The sequence below is a fragment of the Lates calcarifer genome, linkage group LG18, assembly GCF_001640805.2.
Source record: "Lates calcarifer isolate ASB-BC8 linkage group LG18, TLL_Latcal_v3, whole genome shotgun sequence".
In the NCBI taxonomy this organism is placed as follows: Eukaryota; Metazoa; Chordata; class Actinopteri; family Centropomidae; genus Lates; species Lates calcarifer.
Window position 1 is genome coordinate 16,342,270 of NC_066850.1, and position 25,358 is coordinate 16,367,627.

Consider the following 25,358-nt stretch of genomic DNA (forward strand, 5'->3'; position numbering starts at 1 on the left):
GAGCTGGGTCACCCAGTTTACAGGCCTCATGAAACAGAGAATGAAGCCTACTGAGGAAGAATTAAAGATAATTCATCTGTGAGAGGGATGCTGAGAAGCTCTATGGCCTGTCACCTGATAAAGGCTGCCATCAAAACTGAGCACAGCCACGTTCAACATCAAGCCTCTGCCTGAATGCTGACAATTATCGTATTAATGGTTTTTTGTGCTTTAAAAGTTTGTTGACTTTGCCCTAAAAACACCTTTTTTTCCCCCCCCACAGATTATACCTCTGCTACACATGGGCAAGATTTCACAACACCAACTTCTTTTACTGCTCAGTCCAGAGTGCCAGAATGTGATGCCGTCATCTCATCATACCAAAGCACCTGAAATGTGAGAGTATGTCTGATTTTTAAGTAAATATGTTGCAGAAGATGTTTAAAGATAACATGTGTCATGCAACTGCCATCTTTAGTAACAGACTATCCTGGTCAAGATTCTCCATGTGGTTTGTCTCTTCCCACATAACTTCTCTGGCTAGTCTTTTGGCTTTCAACTTGCAGAAGTCAAAAATAATCTGCTGATGACAAAATACTGAAAATGAGTCCCTAATGTTTGGGTAGGCAATTTGAATCCAGTAATGGCGGACTCCGCCACTGACAATGAAAATAATAGAACCCTTATTACTAAATACTGAATACTAAATACTGACCACATAGTATCAAATGGGGTTTAACTTCATAAAAACACATTTGGTTTGTCACATTTTATGAGATTTTGGTCACTATGATATTCTAATTAAGGTGGCCCTACATCACAGCAATAATATGTGTCTGAATATCCACGACGAGCTTTCAGTTGGAGTTCTGTCATACAGCCTTTGTAAGGAAATAGTCATAAATAGTGCTGGTATAGTTGGCTGCTTAACCACAACTAAAAAAGGCCACCCACATCAAGGAATCAGTAATATCGCTGAAAAGGGAAAGCTTCAGAAAATGCCAGTTTTCATTCATCAAAGAGTGTATGAAAAGGTATGAAAGCAATTTGAACTCTATTCAGACAAAGTGGCTTTGTACCCACTGACAATTTAAATTCAGATTCTCAGGTTGAAGCCAGAACTCCAACTGAACATGGCAGAGTATTTATAATTTTACAATTTCTTTATTGGTTCCTGCTTGCATAAAGACTCACTCAGTCACTCTGTCCAGCTAAATCAGCATCAACCAAAACCCTGCATCCTCCCCCATGGTCAGCTACAGGTGAAATGTACATGGGACCCATCAGGTTTTCTTATCTTTCAAGTCATTTATGTAAAGCTTATGGCTAAGATAAGAAATGTTGCTGGAAGATTACTCTGACATAGTAGAAAGAAGCTTCAGGTGAACAGCTACAAGGACAAAAAACAGAGAGAGAGATGAAGGCGGACTTTAGCTGTACCTAAGCAACCAGAGGCAAGCTGTCATTTCTGTGAGAAGAACTACTACTCTTAACTGTAATTGTTTTTCTAAAAGACAACTAAAAGACACACCAAACAGTTTATTTGTCATCTATATGATGATGATCTCATTTCTGTCACAGAAAAAAATCTGTTTTCAGTGATTGTTTGTGATGTATTTCTATTTACAGAAGGAAAAAAGTAAAAAATACTAATCTTAAAGCTCCACGAACTATATATTTAGAATGGGTCAAATGACTGACCCACACAGGATTATTTCTGAATTTGTTTGGTGTTAAAGTGTGAAAAAGGGAAGACACCATATACATTACTTTTTTGCCGGATCTGTCATCATTTCGGTCATTATTTCACTACTGCTATAGTCAAAAGAAAAGTCATCAGTTTTACATTATTACTTCCTCATTCTCTTATTTCTGGCCATTATGATCAATTTCATGCTTGGTGTGAAAGGATGGCACTTTATTTGAAGTGACTGTGAGGGTTTCTTGTCAGCTTATGATCAATTTCATGCTTCATTTGACTAGATTGTCACATCATTTCAGCTGTTTCATCACTACAATGCAAAACATGAATATTTTAAAAACAGCATTTCATTTGTCTTGTATGTACAAGGATCACAGGATTTTTTGATTTATGTACAGCCACACTTGTGGTATTGCTAGGGATGGCAGTTCATTCATTTGTTAGTCCGAGACTTTGGTCCAGACTGAAATAGTCCAGTAATTATCAAAAGAATTGCAATAATTTGGTCTGGTCATTTTAGGTCCTAAGAGACAGAATGCTAATGACTTTGGTGAATGTTTAACCTTGCATCTTGTACCACCACCAGTTAAAAACCATCCAATCATTTTAGTCCATGAAAAAAGTACCTCTTTAACTGATGAGTAGGCCTCTACATTTCTTTGTATCTAACAATATCAACAAACTAGATATTAGTTGCATGCATGAACTACCATTAGCATATTAGCATGCTAAGATTAACATTCCAACATCCAGCTCAGTGTATAGTTGAGCCAAAGGGCAGCTGAGACTGATGGAATTTGGGCCAGTGACAATGGAGAGCTCAGTCTGAAATGTTCTCAAATTTTCTAACTTATACTCATCCTGTATATTATAGGTTTGCATTAAGTCTCAGTTCCAGGCTTGTACATAACTATAACTTGGATCACTGTAAAGACATAGGACAAACTGCATTCTGCTTCCCTCTATTTTTTCTTTTGGAATACATTACTATTTACAATAAGAAGCACCAACAACAAACTCTTGAGCTGACATTGTAACTAATGGGAAAACTCTGGATAAGCCATGTGGAAAATCTTCCTCAGTAACTGTAACAGGAACATGGGATAGTCTTTGGACTAAGGTGACATCATCCCCAGAGGCCACACACTTTATGAACGTGATCCATCCTCTCTTTTCTCCTCCCAACTGGGTCACCTTTGTTTCGGTGAAAGTGATGAGTCACCACTGTTCTCAATAGTCCTCTGATGGTGTTAGCTAACTCACCTTCACTTCTGTTCTTCTGGCCACTTGGAGTAGCTCAGAAAACACATGGGACTGTGTGAGAAAGACACACTGAAAATTGCAACCTCTCTCTGCCCAATCATGGATCTGACGCCTAATTGTGGTGGCGTTCTTGCCTCTGCCAGCGTCTCCAAGATTAGCTCTGATGGGTCAGCATGGGTGCACCGATAAACTTAGACTGCGTTTTACTTCTGCTTGTGTGATCATTAGAGGAAGAAAAAAGTCTTTGAATAGCTTCCTCTGATTTTCTGTGTGACAGTGACACCAGGCAGTGAGACGTTCATCCATGACGCAACTCAGTGATTGTGGACAAACCTCAAAGAGAACTGAAGAACTGCAGTGTCTGTCAAGGTAATGCTAATTTTATTTATTTATTTTTTTTTTTTTTTTTTTTTTTGCAAAAAAAAAAAAAACCACACACATACACATTTTGTCTGCTGGAGTGATATTTGTTGTCAACCTCTCAGGATGCTGACATCATGTAACACCTACCCCACCCTGTCCAAAGATACAAGTCTTTCAACCCTGGTCCTGTTTGATCCAATGAAAATAAGAAACAGCGTGTCGTATCCAGGCAACAAGTTTGTTGCCAGGTGACAGATACAGAGGTCCTGAGACCAGAGACTGCGTGTAACAATTCCACATGAATAAGACAAGGCAGAACATCAGTCACCTCCTGCAACTCTCACATTTCTTTGATAATCCTGCTTTGATCGCCCTTAGCATTAGAGCGAACAATACAAGTCTGTTTGCCATCATATGAGCAGTAAACTAGCTTCTTCTTAAGAGGTAAGATATGCAATAAATCCTGTACATGAGCAGATAAAGTGACAGCAAAATTCGGGAAGCTGATCTCCGTACCTTTAGCAAACCTTAATCAGCTTGCCTAATTGCTGCATGGAATCATGATATACACGGTGACGGCTTATCAGAAAAGATATACCCGCTAGCAAATATGGAAACAGCCATAAGTGGTGGGATTATCAAACGTACTTCTGCCAGAATGCTGGGCCTTTCATGTGTCAGCCATGAGCAGCGATAATGATCATTTCCAAGACGCTTCAGCTGACAAATCCACTGCCACCATTAAAGGCTTTCTTTCTCCCCCTGGAGCTGTGTGGGGCGACTGTACTTTTATTTTGATTTAGATGCAGCTGCTTTAGTGGGGGGCATTTGTTTACCGAGGCCTGTTAAACACAAGTAAAAACTCAGACAAATATTGGATGTGGCAAACTGTATACTACTTTAAAAGTCCTGTTGTACATGGAACATTAAAGCTGAACTAATCATTTTTTAGATGGTGTACCTGGTGATGATGAAACACCAGATTTATCACCTGTCTCTATAGTTCCCCTTAACTCTATGGAGCTTTTTAGCCTCTTTTATCATTGTTCATACTTTAAATACACACAAACTGCTTCCATCAACCCTGTTTTCAGGAGCATTGGGCAGCTGATGTTTTTTCAACAAGTTCTGATGAACCCACCATATGCTAGCTGCCCAGCAACACACAAAAAAGACAAATTTAGTGAGTAGCTGGTGAAGGAGGCTGATTAGATGAAAACTGAGCTAAACTGACTGAGTATTGGAATTGCCTTCTTCAAGGGACTAGAGACATGACTCTTAATGAAAGCTAATTTTGCTCTTTGTTTGCTGAGGATGTACATAGACAACTGTTTACTTTGCAGCAACTGTATAAGGCTAGTCTTTTGGATTCCATTATTTGCAGAAGTCAAAAATGATCTGCTGATGACAACGTACTATAAAAATAATAGAAACGTAATTGCTAAATGTATGTATTAAATGGCTAGAGCAGAAAGATGCTGACCATAAATAGCATCATGGGGGTTGACTTCATGATCATCTTGAGGAATGTAAATTCAAAAAACACATTTGGTTTGTCACATTATAAGAGATTTCTGTTACTATGATATTCTAATTAAGGTGGTCCCACATCACAGCAATAATGTTCACCCACTGTGTCTCAGAATATCCAGGGCGAGCTTTTGATTGGATTCATGTCGTACAGGCTCAACGTTTTGTAAGGAAATAGTCATAAATAGTGCTATATATAGTTGGCTATTTAACCACAACTAAAAAAAGGCCACCCACATCAAGAAATCAGGTGCTGGTCTCCAACAGTTTTCCAGGAGATGGGTCACATTAGATGAAAACTGAGCTAAAGGGAATGAGTATTGGAATTACCCTCATCAAGGGACTAGAGACATGATTCTAAATGAAAGCTAATGTTGCTCTTTGTTTGCAGATGGTGTACATAGGCCACTGTTTGCTTTGCAGTAACAACTCTATACAGTGATGTCAGATGAGTTCTCAGCTTCTTCCTCTGCCAAAAGAATCAGTTGATGTGGCTTTATTTATTTATTGGCATGCATTACAGAATAAGTAAAATGGACAGTATTAACCTGATCCAACTGAATACTACGCTAGCACAACTTACTGTAGTGTTTTAGTCAGTGAACAGCTTAACAAGTTACCAAAAATCTGCAATTTCTCAACAAGCAAGAATACAATTAAACATATAGCTTATAAACTATAAACATATAGCCCAATTAACTCAGCTATCTAAAATAATATTCTCTATATTTTATCTTGCAGCTTCCCAATTAGTACCAAATTACTTTGTTCAAGCCAGGAAACTTTCAAAAATTTATAATGAAATAACAGGCCCAACACCTAAAACATTATGAATAATTCTTTCTGAGGGCTTATGAACCATTTTTTGAGTTTTAAATTCAGTGTTGTAATGGAATTAACATGAATTAATGTTACTGTTTTTTGTTTAAGTTTGTACTGTTGCCATCACCGTGATCAGACTTTTGCTGCCATCCATGTGTTGTGTCTGGTAAATGCAAGATAGATTTTGTTCAAAAGGACAGAAGCAAGATTGTGCAGATCAGCCATGGTTGTGGTTTAACACGGCTGATAAGTGCGACACATAATTGTGCCAAAAACCAAACTCCATTAGGAACTAATGCAGTTGATGTGGATGAAATCTGGATGGGCAAATAAATTAGGGCCAGTCACTAACTGAATAATGAAGCCCTCTGTTTGTCTATGTGACAAATTACATGTCACATGAGTTACTATGGGCTATTTTTTGACTTGAACACCAATTTGCCTTCATTGTTAAAGGGTTGGTTCACCACCATTACAAACAAAACATTTCCTCACTTACCTCGAGCACTTACTCTTGATAATCCTTGAAATAGTCAACAGTCGTCAGAGGGACTTTGTTTGGTCTATGGCTTATGCAGAGTAACCAGATGTGTCTGGTACCTTTAAAGATTAGTGAAGCAAATATTATTCTCATTCAGGTGCAGTACAACTGCAAAGTGCTCTTATCTATAGACACTTTATTCCATTATCCTATTCGTCTTTTTAAAGTGCTATTTATGTACTTCTTATGCTTAAGGGGGACCCCCCCAATGGGATTGTACAATTTACGGTGCCTTAAGATTATTATTGATGTTTCTTACTTTAAATTCTGGGTCATTCTATTTTTGATCTTAGAATATACTTTTGTATGCAGCACTTGTGTATTGTACATAGAAACCTCCATCACATCTAGAAAACATGATTTTTTTTTTTCTAGCTTATACACTTCAACTATTCTTGTTTTATATTATTTTATTTCCTTGTATGGAATCAAAACTTGTTGGTTGTTGGTTCTTGGGAAGGAAATGGTGTGTCTGCCATCTAGTGGGCAAACATCTACACTACAACAGCTGTTCAAACTTGTGTGTCTCGAAGTTTTCTCAATTGAAATGATTTACTAAAGACACATTTGTTATGATTCAGCCCCACAGTCTAGATCTAGTGCATATCATGGAAATGTTATCACAATGCTAAACATAAAATATTATTAATATTATTTTTGTTATGAGGAACATTAAGGAAGTGTACAAAGCACCTGTTTTTTTTAATAATTTTACCTGAGTCACCTTTATTTATCTTCCAAGAACAGTTAAACAAATGAATTTAACAACTCAAGACCTCAGTCTCTAATAATGAAAATTATAGCACAGACATTGATGTGAAAATCAACAACATATATGCTGCAACAACTCAAGGTGTTGAAGGTTATAGAATTTGATTTAAGGGCAAACAACATTTGTATCACAAATCAAACTTATGAGTCTTACTCCGATTATATGTGCTGAAATCTATAAATCCATGCTGTACCAAACAAAAACTATATTTTAAGCTCCCATTTTATTGCTAAGGTAAAAAAAGACACTCAGGTGTGATCCTGTAGTCATCACCTATACAGTGCTTTCAGTGTTTCATTTTCATTTTACTCCATATCATCCTTTTTCAGACTTCTTTGAGTTCAAACAGCAGGCAGCCCTCAGAAGACTTCCAGGTCTGCAGAGTTGTAGACCACTGCTGTCTCCTCAGTGCCCACAGCAGCTTCCTCTTGACCCTCCTCCTCTTCCTCTGCAGCCTCCTCCAATGACTCCAAGGCCTCATTGGTATCACTGGCAAAAGTCTCCCTGGAGACGTCATCGTGCTCTTGCAAGTTCAGTGTGCCGATGGCCTGCTTCATTTTCTTGGCCACCACGTGCCGCCTCCTCTTCTGAGCGGCTTTCTTGCTCTTGTACTCCTTCTGGTTTTCCTCGAAGAATATCTGTCTGATCTGGGCCTTGGTGATGCTGGGTGTGTTCTTCAGCAGGTTGAGATACACCCCACCAGGTGTTCGTCTCCTGCTGCCGTCCATGGTGTATACTCCACCAGTTTCCTCCAGTGTAGCCGTCTCTCCAAGCAGCTCTATGGCTTTTTTCTTTCCGACCACTTTAACAACACGCTCTATCAGGTCTTTCTTAGGCTCTTGCAGCCTGTGTGCGATCTCATCTGCCACTTTATCCTCAGGGTCATCCTCTGTGATCTCATAGCGGCCCTTGATGTCCATCTCTGCTCTGGGGCCCAGTCTCTCTTTAGCTGGCCTCTTCCTCTTTGCGTCACCTCCTGCCCTCTCCTCTGACCCCCGGCTCTTCATGTACTCCTCTAGCTGGGCATCCAGCATGCTCACTTCTCCTTCATCCTTTGACTGCCTCTCCATCTCCCTCTCCTTCTCCATTATCTTACGAGCCAGGACAAAGTTATAAGTCTCTACATTCCTGCTGGCCATGCTAACTTCACCTTCCATGCCAAATATGCCAAGCTCTGCAGTTATGGCATCCTGGCACTGTTCCTGGACCACGGAGCCCCAAATGTTGTTCACCTTACGGCCTCCCAACGCGCTAGAGGCAGGCAGGCGTGTTGGCCCTGGCCGAGCAGTGCAGGCTGGCGGCTGGGGAGTGTTGGACACTTTTTGGCGCTTCCGGCGCCAAACAGCCGCCTCCTCGTCCGAATCCGGGTCACTGTCGCTGGACTCCACCGTCCTGCCAGCGCTGCGGTAGGCGGCGGCAGGCGGCTGGGCTGCGGCTCTGTTCTGGAAGGACTGGCCACTGAAAGACGGAGGAACCTGGGATCCACCTTGTGTTGCTGCTACGGTTCCCATCTCAGTGTCCGAGCCGGACCCGGAGATCTCCCCATCTTCCAGATCACCGTCCATTAGATCTCCGCCATCCGCCATTTCTTATCTAGAAGCCACACCAATGATAAAGACTGTTGACTGCTGTTTTAATGCATCAGTTAAAGTCACAGCCTCTATTAGCGATAGTAGCTAACTCAACACCATTAGTAGCTAACGATGCAACAGAACTTAACATTAAACCAGGAAAAGAATTATCAAACAACTCCGTTAAAAGAGAAATACCGTCAAATGTCTAACACAGCAGCTGACTCTGCTCTGTATGAACTTGTATTTTAATCTTACTTGGCTCTTCCACTCACTGTGAGATGCTATGACGAGGTTGACAATCTATAGGCAAACTTGAAAGACCATCTGAAGAAAATTCGCGCTAGGCTAAAGCCACACTTCCGACTTACAACTGTCAGACCCTTTCAAAATAAATGTGATCAACGAAGGAAAAAAAAAAAAACTTTCTTCGTACAGTAACGAGCAAACCTAAACATCATCACAGTATACAAGTGAAGTACATTTAATCTGATCAACAAAAAAAGCTGTAAATACATGTATTGACCACGACTAAGACTACCATTCACTGCGACTCGTTTATTCATAGCATAGAAATGTACACTACTTGATTGCACACTTGCTTTTCACATTTAAACATCAAATCAAGTAATTTTGAAATTAAGCAAAATAAAATGTTTTTTTTTTATCGACATCGACAAAGTGCGATGAATGATAAATGCTTGTAAAAATGTAAATGTACCTCTCTAATCATGCATTTCTTCAGGCCCTTTTCATCCACCAGAATTTCAGGTTTTTATTTATTTATCTATTATAACATATCAATCAATCAACAAGTCTTTTTACTTAAAAGTTTTATTCTTCTAATAAAATCACTCGCCAAACCCGGCGGACGTTGCGTCATTGGCGACGACACTTCCACATTGTGAGAAAAACAATATGGCGTCGTCCTTACAGCGTCTCACGTCTGCTGGAAGATATCTCTTACAAAGACATTTACTGAAGACAAAATCTTTAAGTAGGGTAAGAAGAGTGTGTTAACAATCATGTTTTTGACATAAAACATCATTGACAGTTCCTTGACAGCTATCAGTGTCCAGTCTAACCGAGGAAAACCTTTTCGGCGTGGCCTGTCAGGCTTAGTGTTTGCTAAAGTTAGCTAATGAGTTGCGACATGCTCGACCATTTTAAGATGAATTCTTAAAGTAATCTTTGATGTTTGGTTTGTATACTGTACAACTACCGACGACATAGGTAAATTAATGTCTGTTGATAGGTGACTGTTAACATTTGATGTCAGTCTGTGCTTCATCCACAGCTCTCAGCTGGACCACACAGACTCTTGGCTACCCAGGCTGCTCAGCAGGTGGCCTTAAATGTTCCTGAAACTAAGGTGACCACTTTAGAGAATGGACTCCGGGTGGCCTCTGAGGATGCTGGGCTTACTACCTGCACAGTAAGTTGAAGGTTACCTCCCACAAGAGCAAACACACAAGAGAAACACTTGCTCAATATTGGGTCCAACTACTTTAAGTATTAAGAAAATCTGGGTACTATAATGGACTTCTTGTTTAGTGTGAAAAGCCATATTGTGATTATCATGACAGCTTTTATTCTTTAAATCACATATTTAACAACTCATTAAACTTTGAAATCTAAAAGTACATATTTATATTCTTAAATTAAGATTTGAGCAGGTGAGGACAGTGTGCAGGTGTCTCTTCTTTCATATCTTTCACTTGTATAAAATGCTAAACTTTTGTACAGTACTGCATGTATGAGATGTGTGTCATAAAAAGGGTTGAATGTGCAAGGTTATCAAGAAGTTAAACTTTTAGGTGATAGATGTAGTGGGTATATTACCTAATATGCATCTGTTAATGCCGTGGACACGTTAAGGGGACCCCCCACCCCTCCAAAATGAGATTGTACAACTTAAGATGCTTCACACTTTTTCTTCCAGAGTTTAGCTCCATCAGTACAGAGGGTAGACTTATCTCAGGTACATGTCTGAAGTTGTGGTATAATAGCAGCAGAGAGTGTGTGGCTGTAATGTAATCTGCAAATATTAATTGGTGACCTCTTCCAGGTGGGCCTCTGGATAGATGCTGGCAGTCGCTATGAGAATGAGAGAAATAATGGCACAGCACATTTTCTGGAACATATGGCATTTAAGGTGAGATGCCAACAATGCAGCAATATTTATACTATTGTTAACTGGACTTACTGGTTTGTCTTTAATTGTATTTTATATATGCAACAATTATAAAGAAGAACAGTTTAATGTGGTTTTTAGCAAATAACAAATCATATTAGCAACATGCTTGTAGATACTCGCACAGGCACAGTGGAATTCTTCAGGTTGACATAATGTTAAAATAATAATATAAATGTAATATTCATGATGCAATGTGTATTGTCTTTAATAATGTAAAACATATTACAAGGTTTGTCCATCTGTGTGTATGTGTATGTCAGGGCACCAGGAAACGGTCCCAGCTGGATCTGGAGCTGGAGATTGAGAACATGGGGGCTCACCTGAACGCCTATACATCCCGCGAGCAGACTGTGTATTACGCCAAAGCTTTCTCTAAGGATCTTCCACGAGGTACAGTACAGCAGGGCAGAGGAGATGAATGTTAGTGAGATTAAGGCCTTACTGAGATGTACAAATGACCATGATGACAGCTACATTAGTGAATTGTATGTTAGATAATCAAAGGTGAGGGCTTCCTTCTGGATTCACCATAAATCACCAACAGTTAAACTGCCAAAACCAATTTCTGTGCAAATACACTTATTATAATAGGTCTGTCATTTGACCACAATGTAATGCAGTCACAAAACATGTTGGGCTTTCAGTATGGGAGATGTCAGCAAGTCCAGAAGAAATAATAAACAATTTAAGACAACCACAGTGCTATGAGAATCTGACTGCACTTACACTAGCCTTTCATTTTTAAATGGACCAACCTCATTTATTAAACACATGGAAGATAAGCACTATAACACACGGCCAGTGCTGTAGGCCGACAATTCAAGGAAGATGTCCTGTCCAAAACAGAATCACTTCTCCTAAGAAAGGATTCTCTAAATTTATACATAGGCAACATTTAACCATCAATTACTCACAGGAGGTAAAAACAAAATAGATATTGTTGAAAATAAAAATAAAAAAAAAAACAATGCCAAAACAATAAAAATACTTCCTTGCATTTAGAGAATTTGACCATCTTGTATCATGCCACTTTTATTATAACATAGTTAGGATCCCTTCTAAGCAAAAAAGACCATATGACTGCAGCCATCCCCTCTGGGTTGTGAGAGGCATTCTGGGAAATGTAGCAAATCACTGTCTGAGGTTGATGAATGTTAAGTCAACCAAAAAATAAATTGCAGCACATTACAAAATAGTACCTTAAATGTACTGAACATCACAGATGAATCTATTCAATTAAAATCTTTCCTGTCTTCCTTCCAAGCTGTGGAGATTCTGGCTGACATCATCCAGAATAGTACACTGGGCGAGGCAGAGATTGAGAGGGAGCGAGGGGTCATCCTCAGAGAGATGCAGGAGGTCGAGACCAATCTGCAGGAAGTGGTCTTTGACTACTTGCATGCTACAGCTTATCAGTCCACAGCTCTGGGCAGGACCATCCTGGGCCCCACCGAGAACATCAAGTAAGACTGTGCAGGCATCTTTACTGTACGCCTGCTTTGGTTTGTGCCTTTTCTGCTTGAAACTTGCTCAAGAAATGTTGTTCTGTTGCCTCTTTCATTCTTTGAGTCAGTTGTATGTTTGTTTGTGATGCAGGACCATCAACAGAGGAGACCTGGTTGAGTATATCACCACTCACTACAAAGGCCCCAGAATAGTGCTGGCTGCTGCTGGAGGTAAGAGCTGTTATCTCATCACTTTAGGTTAATGCAGGTTGATGTGCTAATTTGACATGAACCTATAAAGTAATATATACAAGGCGTGGGGGAGACAGAAACCTTGGTCTTCAAGTGATTTATTTATTTATTTTAATTTAAACTAATCAGATTAAGTTGACATTGTACTTGATTCTTCATGAACTCAGTAATTCATACTCAAGTGAAATATCACTTCAAGCTTGTTCTCACCTTCTGGGCATTCTGTGATCTGTATTTGATCAGGAGTTTCACATGATGAGCTTATTGATCTGGCCAAGTATCATTTTGGAAAACTTCCTGGCAGATATCAAGGTGATGCTCCAGCACTTCCTCCTTGTCTCTTCACAGGAAGTGAGGTAAGGTCAAGTTTTAAGGTTAATACTCTACTCTTTCTTTTTTTTAAGGTGTCCATTTAATTTAATTTTGACTTGTAAAATGTTTTTTAATATCTTGAAAAGTTGAATATATTCTTTATTACAGTGTTGCACATTTAAAAGTAAAAATAAAAGCATTAATAGACAGCTGTATTATTTAAATTCACAGTCTTGAAATGATGACAGTGTAATAATTACACCAATGACTGCATCCTGCTGTTGCTTCAGATCCGTGTGCGTGACGACAAGATGCCCCTGGCACATATCGCCATCGCTGTTGAGGCGGTTGGATGGTCTCACCCCTGATACAATCCCCCTCATGGTGGCAAACACGCTTATAGGAAACTGGGACCGCTCATTCGGTGGAGGCGTGGTGAGTATTGATGAAAAGTCAGGTTAATTGGCACAAAGTGACTCTACTTCAATTTCATGTTCAGTTTAGATTTCTTTCTCTTTTTTTTGCATATGGTATGACTTGTCCCGATGTTGTAGGATGTGATGTTCTTGATGTTTGACAACAACAATATACATGTAAAAAAAATTATATTAGAATACAAAGACCATCATTAAAGCTGCCAGCCACGCACATACACACAGATTTGGTTCACAGTTGATTAAACACATTAGTTGTGAGTTAAATTGAATGTACTTTTCTGTTTTTGGGGATTTATTACACAGGACATTGTTTTTATCTTAATGTAAAAAGGTTTGTTTAATAATCATATTTTTATACCAAGGTGTCAGAATAATTACTCTGATAGTGAGGCCTTTAACGGACACAAGCTACAGTCTATACATAGTAATGAAGTACAGCGCGCACACACAGTACAGGTCCTGTTTTAATGTTCTTACGTCCCTTTGTCCTTTGTGAACCCAGAATCTGTCCAGTAAACTGGCTCAGATGGCCTGTCAGGGAAACCTGTGCCACAGTTTCCAGTCCTTCAACACTTGCTACACAGACACAGGCTTGTGGGGGCTGTACATGGTGTGTGAGCCCAGCACCATCAATGACATGATGCACTTCACTCAGATGGAATGGTAAGTGGGAGGGATTTGAACCTGGAATGATGGATGAGTGTTTGTGTTGCTTCTGTTCACTCACAGATCTACATGTAGAACAGAACATCGTAACTGCTCCTAGTTTGATGAAGGCTCTTGTTGCTCTCTTTTAGGATGTCTCTTTGTACGAATGTGACGGAGAGCGAGGTGGCTCGGGCAAAGAACCTGCTCAAGACCAACATGCTCCTGCATCTCGATGGTAAGGCAAGGTCATGGCGGTCAGCCCTGACTATCAGAGAAGTGCAGTGTTAAAGTGGTTCTGATGTCAGTGTGTTTGCTTTTGTCCAGGATCCACCCCTATATGTGAGGACATTGGCAGACAGATGTTGTGCTACAGCCGCAGGATCCCTCTGCATGAGCTGGAGGCCAGGATTGATGTGAGTGGATGATTTTATTGACTCTGTTAAATATCAAATATCACCCACTAAAAAGCATAGGGTGTTCCCACTTCAGTGCAATTTTAAAGCTTTTCAGTGGCTTCTAATAATCATATTAGGCAAAAAGAAAATGCCACGTTTTGACACCAGTCAAAATTCTACACTGTACAGGTCTAGTTTAACTCCTGATATTGTTAAGAAGTGTTCCTAAAAGTCCAGTCAGATTAGGGATATTGTTGATTAATCACTTAGCCTTAACATTTAGATGCTTGCAATGGAAACTTTTACTACATGGGACCCTTGAATATTAAGTCCAGTTAACACATTTATCACAAAGTTTGAAGTCCCATTGGTGCTTAAATTAAACTGCCTCTCTGTCTGTAAACAGTATCCCATTGACTTACAGTTTAGAATAACTCTCACTGTGTTATCACCCATCTTGTTTCAGTGGTAGATGCATCATACTGTTTCATGGGTCCTTTAATGTCTTGCTTTGTTCCAGTTGATGACCTTTTTAATAGTTGAGTTGTGGTATCAAATGGTTGCAGTGTCTTACCATTTCATTTTTTTGCCCCTCAATAGGCCATAGATGCTAAGACCATTAAGGATGTATGCACCAAATACATCTACAACAAGGCTCCTGCCATCGCAGCAGTTGGTATGTTCCAGATTTTTTTTGTAATAGATTTAGAGTAACATACATTATTAGAAATTGTACAGTCTGTAGCAGGTGACACTGCCTAGGATAGAGTGGCTGACTGTCCCGGAGGTCGTGAAAGTTTAAGCTTAATGTCACGTCTCAGGGACAAGGTAGTCTGCTTCAGTTACTAGGCCTGTCAACTGTCTTATTACAGTTGCTCTTTTGCTGTATGGCACAGAACATACATTTATTAAATACATTCATGTATAGTCTTGAAATCCTTTCTGCTACATAACAAGCAGAGAGATATACACTGAACACTGAACTAAATAAATATATGTGTATGTGTTTTTTATGTGCTTTTTCCTCCTTTAATTTTTTTTATTATAAAATAAAGACCAACACAATAATGTTAAAATAACACAGATACTATTGTCTTTTGTGGTTCCTGTCATTTAAAAATTATATATATATAAATATATAATATATATATATATATATATATATTTAAAAAAATATATATTTAAAAATATATATATATATATTTAAAAATATATATATATATTTTAAATATATATATATTATATATATATATTTTAAATATATATGTATATTTTTTAAAGAAAATATATATATATTTTAAAGAATATATATATATATTTTAAATATATATATATATATAATATATATTTTTAATATATATATATATTATATATATATATTTTAAATATATATGTATATTTTTTAAAGAATATATATATATATTTTAAAGAATATATATATATATTTTAAATATATATATATAATATATATTTATATTTTAAATATATATGTATATTTTTTAAAGAATATATATATATATTTTAAAGAATATATATATATATTTTAAATATATATATATATAATATATATTTTTAAATATATATATTTAAAAAAATATATATTTATATATATTTATAATTGCTAGAATCTCAGTATCAAAGCATTAAGCCATTACTGTGTTTTTTTTTTACAGTACATGTAGTTTGTAGAAATGATATCATAATGTAAGGTACCTCTTGTTTGTAGTTCCTGTGAATGTATTTAAAGGAAAACATTGGTTTATTACAACTGGGTTTTCATTATTGTAGGTCTGGTTATAATTCCTATCAGTTATAATATTGTACTCACCAAAGTAATTCAGCATCACTAAAAGAAAGTCCAACAGGTCACAAGCAGTCAAACAGGTTGTAAACGAGCCAACAGATTGGCAGGCTTTAACTAGAGATGAAACTGAAAAAGAGTTCACCTTCACAGTAGGTTAAAGTTGAACCAGGAAGTCAGAGTTGTGACTGCTAGTGTTTGTTGACCTGTTAGAAGTGATGATGCTGCATGTCATTTTGGTGAGTACAGTGTTATTACAGATGGCTGGACCTACAAAAATAAAATCCATGTTAGATGTAGTTTAGATTCAAGTGCAATAAAAATCATTTGTTTTTGTCTAAGGGCCAATTGAACAGCTGCCAGACTACAACCAGATCCGCAGTGGAATGTTCTGGATGAGAACCTGAGGACAGATTACCTCCACACTGTACAGCATATAAACAGAAACACAATATTTAAGTCTCATCTGTAGTATTTTTTTCCTCCTTTAATTTTTTTTATTATAAAATAAAGACCAACACAATAATGTTAAAATAACACAGATACTATTGTCTTTTGTGGTTCCTGTCATTTTTTACTCTTGGCTGCCACTTGTTCCTGAGCAGCTTTCTTGGCTTTAACCATCTCCACCAGTTCCTGTCAGAGAAATGGAGGCTGTTATTAGAAACCTCCGCTTCTCTCCACAAAACACAAGGCAATTCAACAGCAGCAAACTACCTTATGAGCTCCAATTTGCCTCAACATGTCTTTAAATCATTTATACAAAACTGTACATTATAAGCGTTATGAAATATTATACTACTATTGGGACTGTGATATGGTCACCTAGGTGTACCTAATAAATAATACTGAAACATTCACAACATGCCCAGAGTCCAAGAGGAGACTGACCAGCACATCATCTTACCTTGTACCTCTTCATACAGTCTTTCTTGCTTCGTCCAGGGACAGCAGCGGCGATCTTCTCCCAGCGCTCAGGTGTGCTGACTGGGTAGGTCTTCAGGGCTTGTTCCAGAAGTTTCTGTTCCTCTGTGGTCCAGGGTGCAGCATTACCATCACTGCCAGAGGCTGAGGAAAGGAAGAGCACACTGTTACACAGCTCCTTCTGACAGTTGACACATATTGATCAGCCAATGTGAAAATGCTTTGAGGTTTGATTTCTGATGCAGGTTCCAGGAGACAGAAGTGACCAGAGTCAGTAGCATTACATTCACATTGACTGGAGTCACTCACAATCAAAGTACAATAGTTGTGCATGCCTTTAAAATAGTTTAAGTTTTAATATAATCACTGCAGTATACAAGTGTAAAAGTTAGCTCTCGAGGAACAAAGATCGAGGATGAAAGCACAGGTGCCTATTGCTGCTGTGTAGTGGTTATCAGGATTAACAGTAAATGAGACTTTGGATTAATTCCCTAAGTGGTTTCACTCCTTCAATTGTAGAAAACAATTACCAATGACAATAACATAGCACCTACAACTCTGATTTACTGTGACTGAACACTGGAACTGTAGTATTTACCCCCTCTGGTGTGTTTTCAATCTGTTTATCACATGTTCATGCAGTAACACACACACTAAGCAGTGTACAGATGCACTCACCATCAAATCTCTCGGAGGGCACAGCGTTATCTATAGAGGGCGGCACTGAAGTGTGTTCCTTCTTGAACTTCTCAAAGGCTTTTTTGTTGATCTCATCTTTCTGTACTGGATCTGAGGACATGACATTAACAGGACTCATTAACACTCATTAAATACTGTATGTCACATTTAACTAGAATATTTTATACTAACTTTTACGAATAGTTTTTACATTTTCCTTAGTTTTACTGGTATGAAGACATTTCATAATATAATTGCAAAAAGAAAACTGCAATTGCAGTTTAGAAATACAAACTTTTTTTTTTTACTTGCACATTCTTTAACAGCCCATCAAGAGGTCTTAATTAGCATTAATAAGAAGCATTTTATTAAAAAATAATGAATAAAAAAAACTAAACTTTGGTTATGTTCATTCAAACAATCACTATTAATGAATTAAAATATAAGAGAGGAGATGGAAAATTATGTGACTGTGAAGACAGTCTGTGTAAATCTTATTTTCTTCATATCTAATCTCACCTAGTCGTTGTAGATTCTTGGCTTTGTTGATGACATCTTTGGCTGTCCTCTTCATGCCGCTGGTAGAGTGCAAGTTCATGTAGTTGGCAATGACTTCCCATCTGGAAGATAAAAATGTTATTATATTTCACTATTATTTTATTTGTCTTTTATCAGCATAAATTCTGAATACAGTGCAAAGCATGGCTGCAAGATTAACTGTAATAAAAAGAATCTCTTTGTATATGCCAACAATTTAGCTGCATTTGAATTAAGAGAAAGATGTACTGTATCACACCAAAGTGTAATTTCTCCCTAAGTTACTTGAACAAATAAAACAGTTACAGTTACACCACAGGGCAAACAAAAGTAACGAAGGAGAATCTGTTAAATGACAGAAAGAAGGAAGAGAAACAGTCAGACAAAGTTTTGAAGAAACAAAAAGGGTAATAATGTGAGTATGAATGAAAATCCTAATGGTGGTGATTAGGGAAAAAATAAACTGGAGCAACCCTGGTTGTGACCTACGTGTCCTCTATTCTACCACCTGCTCCTTTAACCCTGATAGTCTACCTGGCATTGGTTCCAGCAGGGAACAGGTTGACAGCTTTGATGAGCAGCTGGAGGTCATCCTCGTTCCAGCCCTTCCCTCCAGCTCCCCCTCCTCCGCTGGCCTGGTCGGCGCTGCGAGCCGCCTGCCTTGCCTGAACCTCAGCCTCCCGCTCCCTCTGGCAGCTGGGCGTTCACCTCCTGCACCTGAGAGAGGGCAAAACAGTTGTGAGGACTACATGTCTTGACATTGGTACACATCCCCATAGAAGTGGTGATCATTCCTGTGCAGAGTTTATGCTAGACTTTGTCCGTTAATAACAGCGGGGGTAAAACCAAATGTTTAAATAATAAAAGTCTGTATGTTAAAAGGGATAGCTCCGTTACTTTTGACTCTGGATCATGTTTTTTGGTATAAATGATTAATAAGGACAAATGTCTTTGGATTCGGTGCAGTATCGATCAGGAAGAGTGAACCTGGAAAACACGAACAGCTGCTGCAATGTCACACATGCACATGTCCACATCACGTTTGGTCACTGATTGAGGCCAAGATTGTTATTACAATTATCTGACCACATTATGCATATGATTTCTACAGAGATAGGCCTTTTTATTCACCAGACACATCACTTTTTTTTTTTTATCTCAACCAGACTCCATTGACAAAAATGGCCATTTAAGCAGAACACAGGAGCTGCCTCGATCTGTTAGTTTGCTAGTTATTATGCGGCACATTTACTTCAGCAAATGTGATTACTTCTTCCACAACTGAAAGTCACACAATCACACTAACTAACTAACTAACAGATGTGGGCACTGGCATTCCAGCAGCTCCTGTGTTATGCTTGGCAAAAATACTGTTTTTACTGGGAGTCTGGTAGTGATTGCCGGGTTCACTGTTCCTGATAAATAATGCACCAATTCCACAGATTTTTGTCCCTGTCAATCATTTATATGGGAAAACAAGGTCCAGGTTTCAAAATACCAGAGTTACCCTTTCAGTTGTCAACAAATTTTATTCATCACACAATAGACTATTTAGGCTGTCATATTTTTAACCAGACATCTTGGCTTGTGATATTATGATCTGACAACAACACAGGATGGCGGCTAACGTAAACTCTGTTCCTGTGTGTCTCCTGTATCAGCTATAAAATAAATGAAAAGCAGAAAACAACATATTTTTACCTCCTTCTCCACGGCTGCCTTACTCTCCTCTTTTGATCCCGAGGCCAGGACTTCATTCAGGGACTGCAGACTGGAAACAGACAAATACCATAACATACTGTTAAACATCTCTTCGGGTTGTCAGGACAGGAGGAGCTTAAGTTTATATAATTACAACTAAGATCATCGTGTGTGCCTGATGTACAGAAACGTATCCAAAACTATTTTTAAAGAATTAAAATTCATCTAAGTAATGGTCTTGTTGTTGAATGTACCTTGTCAGCTCCAGCCTATCACAGAGCTTCTCCACTTCCTCCATCATTTTCACACTGTCAGCTTCATTGTCAGCAAAGTAATTCCAGTTCTGTGAGTGAAGACAGACGTAGAGACAGAAAGCAATATTAACTAAGGCAGATCCAACATTTCAGATGTCAATTATCTTCACACATCTCCTCTTGTTTCCATGAAACTAACCTTGCAGGTAGTCCTGAGTTTCTGTCTCTCCTTCTTGATGGCCTTCTTCTGGATCTCCTTCTCTTTCTTTGCCTGCTGGGCCGCCTGCTTGGCCTCCTCTTCCTCCTTCTCCTTTGCCAAACGAGCTGCCTCCAGCTCCGCCTGCCGGGCCTGTCACACACACACACACACACACCAATTCATAGTTAGGAGATAAAACATTTCCTCATCTTCTAGAACCATGGGAGATCACAGGGGGTGTGCAGAGCTTTGTCTGCTTGGAGGTTGTGAGGTTATCAAAATTATATTTGTGCATATTGAATTTTAAAAATCCCAATAACACACCCAATTGGATAATCACAATTCTGTATAAACCAAACAAAACACATTTTTTGCTCACATTTAAATTCATTAAGCTACTTATTACCAACACCTCTGTGACCTCTGACCTTCTGTTAAGTCCCATCAGGTCAGCTAGAGACTACGTGGGTAATTCATCCCTGATTCGATGAATAAAATACCATGTCTGAGAAACGTAAAAGTGCCAATGACTCATCAGTATCAAAAAAGAAAACAAGACAATATCTCGACAGTTACCTTGATTTTGGTTTTATGGGAGGACAGGACTGTTTTCAGAAAACTGTCCCACACTCTGACAACACTGTCAAAGACAGAATTGATAAAATGGCTGCAGATTGCATGAGAAGCTTAGGAATGTTCCCTTTGCCATTCAGCTGAATGAAACGACAACAGTGGCAGACGAGTCTGTGCTCCATCGTCTATGTGCAGTATATTGATGGTGATGACTTTAAATGAGACATTCTTATGTCTACAGATCCAGAAACGACGACGACAACAGGCCGGGAGATGTTTTTGGCTCCTATCTCTCATCCAACAATCTGCCCTATGAAAACCTGGTTGCATGTTGCACTGACGGGGCCGCAGGCAAAAACAAGGGATTTAACAGCCACTTGAAGGAAAAGGCCCTGGGGTGCACAATTTTGCACTGCATGCTACATCGCCAAGTATTGGCCAGTAAAAAACCTTCAGAAGACCTCATTAACACCCTATCAACTGTTGTCAAAGCTGTAAACTTTATTAAAGCTTGCTTCTTCTTTTTGCCTAGCTGTGTGAGGATGGAGCACAGGTGGACAGGAGGACAGTGCTTGGACGTTTTGTGGAAGTGCAAGAAAAAATAAAAGAATTCTAACAAAATCACAGTCGACCACGGTTTGAACAGCTGACTGATACTGAGCTGACACATTCACGTTCTACAATGAGACGATCAAGTGGACACAGGGATCTGAATCACAACCTATCACACCTGACATCGCATCCCTGGTCAGAGGTATGCAAGCCCAAGGTGGTCATTAGTTTATGACTGGCACAGAGTAGAAAACGTAAGGAATAATTGGTTTATTGCTATGGCTGTTTGTGTCAGAAGCTGTGTTGACATAATGTGCATGTGAATATGCAACAGATTTCCCGTTTTAGTTAATTGTCTGAAGGAGATCTATGACAGAGCTGTATGTATCTCTGAAAATATATCTTTATTCCTTATGTAAGAAGGTATGTGTAGCCAGTCGGTTAATAGGAAACTTTTACTATGAACCTGTAAATAAAAGTTTGTAATGAATCATTTTATTCTTTTGGTGTGTGTGCGGGCAGGGGTTGGGATTGGGGTTGGTGGGGGACTGGCTTGTCTTGGACACACAAACAAAAAAAAAAAGGTTGGTATTTGATGATATTTTCTTATTGTCTTAAAGTACTGTTTGTGTGTACACCTGATACATCTTGTTCCTCCTCCACAGAGCTCCATTGTTGTCCAAAGACTATTAAACACACATCACTGAGCCACAGCACTGCACTGAATGACATGTTCCTGTATTACCATGAACAAACACACTTTAGTTTATCTTGACTTCATCCTACACACACACACCATCCTGCTGCTGGAGATACTCACGAGAGAACCAAATATGGAATAATCTACTGCTGTCAATAGCGACCAACAAAGTCACTCTTTCCTCCTGAAACTATATATGTGTGAGCTGTTATTCAGGTTTAAGGTCTTCAGTAACAGCTTAGTCACATCACTATTTTAACACATACGTCAGCTGGTCTGAGTGCAATGAAAGTACAAAGTACATTTTTGTTCACCTAAAAAAAGGACTGAAACTAAACTGGAACCACTATTGACCACTATAGACAAAGTTAACAGACATGCGGTGTTGTCGGGTTTTGTGTTTAGAACGACTTTAAGTGAGACTTACTCGCTCCTTCTCCTCCTGCTCTCTTTTCTTGGCTTCAGCTTTGGCCTTCTTCTCAGATTCCTTTCTGGCTTTTTCTTCCTCTTTGAATTTCTTTATTCTAGGGTCACAGCTGTAGGCAGTATCTGCAATGAAACAATACAATTGATCAATCTGACTAAATTCCATCAATGATTTCCTAGGATTTCTGCAGTGTGCACTATTTTATAGACCAAGACCCGTGTGCAGCTTTTGGGATTTTTAGCCGTTTAATTAAAATCGGTTTCATGAATTCTTGCAGTGTGTGCTGGTTCTGAAGGACTGTACCAACTAGTGTTCGTATTCTGTTCATCTCCTCCTTCTTCCTCTGAGCTCTGGAGGCTCGATTCTGCTTTTCAATCCACCTCCTCTCATCTCGACTGCAGGAAATAAGATGTCAGTCAGGCGCTTAACTTATGACACACAACCATTGCTTTGGATGGCAGGGATGTACAGTGGCTCACCATTCAGCCTTTTCCTTTTCCTCTTCATCCAAGTAGGAGAATTCCCTCCATGAGTCAAAGTTGTACCTTTAACAGTAGAAACAGATAATCAGTTTGTCTTCTCCCCTGACTTGTTCTTCTGTCTAAAATCAGCATCCCTTGCTAGAGAGTGACCAAAGACTTCTACCACTTACCAAAAAGAGTAAAAATTATCCACTTCTTCAAAAGACGACTCCATGGTTCCAAGTTTGGGTACATGCTTTTTGGAAGACCATCTTGCATTTCTCTCAAAAACGGGAGCAAACGCTTCGAAAAAGTTTTCTTTGCCTTCGCTTTTTGAAGGCACTGCGTTGTCGAAGGTGGGATCTACACTGTCGAAGGCTCTTCTCTTCACAGGATCTGACAGGATTTCTATAGCTGAGGTTTAAACAGTGACAAAGAGTGACAGTAGATATTAGTTCAGGACTCCACAAATAATCTGTGTTGATAACAATGTGCAGCAGTGTTACATACCTTTAGTTATACAGGTAAAGTAGTCATTGTCTCCTTCTACAATCTGCTCTCCTGCAGCTTTCCTTTTGTCAGGATGGTGCTTCAACACAATTGCTTTATCTGTTGAGAAACAGCAGAGAATGTGACCAAATTCTTCTTAATAAATTAATCCGTAAGTGCTGAAGGAGGAAGCATACTTACGGGCAGCTTTGATCTGTTTCTGTGTGGCTTTATACCTCAAGTGTGGGAGCCCGAGGACAGAATAGTGATCCTGATTCTGACAAAACGAGACAAGACAAAGGTTAAATAAACTCTGCTTGTATTGACTATATATGAAGTTGTCTTTAAATGAAACAGTATCACAGGCAAGTTGTTAAAGGGTTTGGTGTTAACATGAGTTTCCAGCTCAGAAACAGAAATATTCTGGTGGGAAAAAAATCACTAAATGTAACAAAACCTGTGTTTGTCTGTTTTAACACTAAGCACTAAGTCACACAAGTCTCTGATTTAGACTAATACCTTCCAGTCTTTGGGGTCGAGTGTCCGGAGCATCGGGTACTCCTCCAGCTGAAACTCCTCATCCTCTGACTCCTCAGATGACACCTCCTCTTCCTCCAGCTCCTGGAAGGAGGCTGACGTATTCCTGTTCCTCCTCTTCACAAAAGCCTCAAACCATCGACCCACCGGCTCCACCTGGACCTGCACAGAGGCTGAGGGGGGAGAACGAGATGAACCCCACGTAGACTGATCCAATCAGGTATTGACAGAAATATATAGAAATGAGGATGACATCATGCACTGAGCAGGACATTAATAATAAACTTGTCGATGTTCTTTGGAAGACAAATTATGCAATGGAGAGACTGTCTCTAAATTACCTCAAATATTTTTTTCTGGTTATCAGTTTATTAGTAATAGGCAGACCATGGTTTACTATGTGTATATATATATATATATATATATATAATTGCTACTTTGTCGTTATATTATTCTGATTCAGACACTTTCTTTATTTCTGAATACAGTTACAGTTTCCTGCTGGGTTTCTCTACAAGGTGAAATGGTGACAGGTCAGACTATCAAAACGTACAACAGGTGTTCAGACATTATGCAATATCAGTATTAGCTGCCAACTAATAAGTGTTCAGCTATTGCCATGAGCTAATAAATCACTGCAGCAAGTGCAACCATTAATGAGCAGCAGCTGGGTGACATTATGCAACACAGTTAAAACTATTTGAAATTAAATGACAAATAACACAAATGATAACGAATAAGGGACGTTTCCATGCTTTGAACTAGCTGATAATATTAGCTTAGTTCTTGCCGTGTGCTTTTAGCCGCATGCTAACGCGTACAGCAAGTATTCGTACATAAAACATTGGTAGCTTAGCTAGCTACTTTCCTCTGGCCTCCTTCTTGCTTACCGGCAGCGGCTGTAAACACAACCGTTTCATCGCCGTCCAGCGCTTCTAACAACATCTTCGAAAAACAGGCTACGCGAACATTCAGGTGATGAAATTATCAAGTGAAAGCTTTCTAAAGTGCTAAAGTTTGTGGCCCGCTCATTAACACACCACATGGGCCTCCCTCACAAGTGCCAATCCGAGAACGAGCTTTGCTGTCACACCGCTAACCGCTCCGTGTTGGGATTATGGTTCCTAACTAGTGTAGTTCCGCAATAGGTGTTTTATTCTGCAGTGTCTCTTCGTTGAAAACCCATCCATATCAATCGGAAATATATCTAATATTAATGATGGAGATGTATAATGCAATATAAGAGTGCTGTATATATTAAGAAAAAAAAACCATTTTATTTGTGGTACATCCTCA

General features: G+C 38.9%; 3 protein-coding genes and 1 long non-coding RNA gene across 8 annotated transcripts in view; 2 read left to right on the plus strand and 2 right to left on the minus strand.

Annotated features, from left to right (window-relative positions):
• LOC108897524 (uncharacterized) overlaps positions 1 to 3,307 on the plus strand; it is a 257,630-nt gene extending 254,323 nt beyond the window's left edge. For 3 of the 4 annotated variants that reach the window (XR_007815107.1, XR_001963309.2, XR_007815108.1), the window contains 2 exons: positions 263 to 381; positions 3,222 to 3,307. This is a non-coding gene — a long non-coding RNA (uncharacterized LOC108897524). The remainder of the gene's footprint in view (positions 1 to 262; positions 382 to 3,221) is intronic. The other variant, XR_001963310.2, reaches the window with a different exon arrangement.
• Positions 3,308 to 6,876: 3,569 nt separating this feature from the next.
• Positions 6,877 to 8,941, minus strand: phax (phosphorylated adaptor for RNA export). Of its 2 annotated transcripts, none has more exons than XM_018697112.2 (2): positions 8,819 to 8,928; positions 6,877 to 8,565 (listed from the first exon to the last, which is right to left on the minus strand). In XM_018697112.2, the coding sequence occupies exon 2, from the start codon at positions 8,556 to 8,558 to the stop codon at positions 7,332 to 7,334; it is 1,227 nt and encodes a 408-aa protein (XP_018552628.1). In that variant the 5' UTR covers positions 8,559 to 8,565; positions 8,819 to 8,928; the 3' UTR covers positions 6,877 to 7,331. The 2 variants fall into 2 exon arrangements, with proteins under 2 accessions (XP_018552628.1, XP_018552626.1); XM_018697110.2 differs by having other exon boundaries at positions 6,878 to 8,565; positions 8,802 to 8,941.
• A 469-nt stretch (positions 8,942 to 9,410) lies between these two features.
• pmpcb (peptidase, mitochondrial processing subunit beta) lies at positions 9,411 to 16,567 on the plus strand. Its single transcript, XM_051077832.1, is given in 14 exon segments — positions 9,411 to 9,545; positions 9,841 to 9,978; positions 10,612 to 10,698; positions 11,001 to 11,130; positions 12,005 to 12,203; positions 12,337 to 12,416; positions 12,681 to 12,793; positions 13,040 to 13,111; positions 13,113 to 13,184; positions 13,689 to 13,849; positions 13,984 to 14,069; positions 14,159 to 14,247; positions 14,830 to 14,905; positions 16,373 to 16,567. Coding segments are annotated over 14 exon segments (1,452 nt in total). The 5' UTR covers positions 9,411 to 9,461; the 3' UTR covers positions 16,438 to 16,567.
• dnajc2 (DnaJ (Hsp40) homolog, subfamily C, member 2) lies at positions 16,498 to 25,158 on the minus strand. The gene is given in 17 exon segments (XM_018697105.2): positions 16,498 to 16,666; positions 16,938 to 17,098; positions 17,633 to 17,743; positions 18,152 to 18,252; positions 18,704 to 18,862; positions 18,864 to 18,886; positions 19,871 to 19,940; positions 20,125 to 20,213; positions 20,324 to 20,473; positions 22,576 to 22,697; positions 22,879 to 22,970; positions 23,055 to 23,120; positions 23,228 to 23,450; positions 23,547 to 23,645; positions 23,727 to 23,802; positions 24,045 to 24,235; positions 24,953 to 25,158. Coding segments are annotated over 17 exon segments (1,857 nt in total). The 5' UTR covers positions 25,008 to 25,158; the 3' UTR covers positions 16,498 to 16,597.
• Between the last annotated feature and the right edge of the window lie 200 nt (positions 25,159 to 25,358).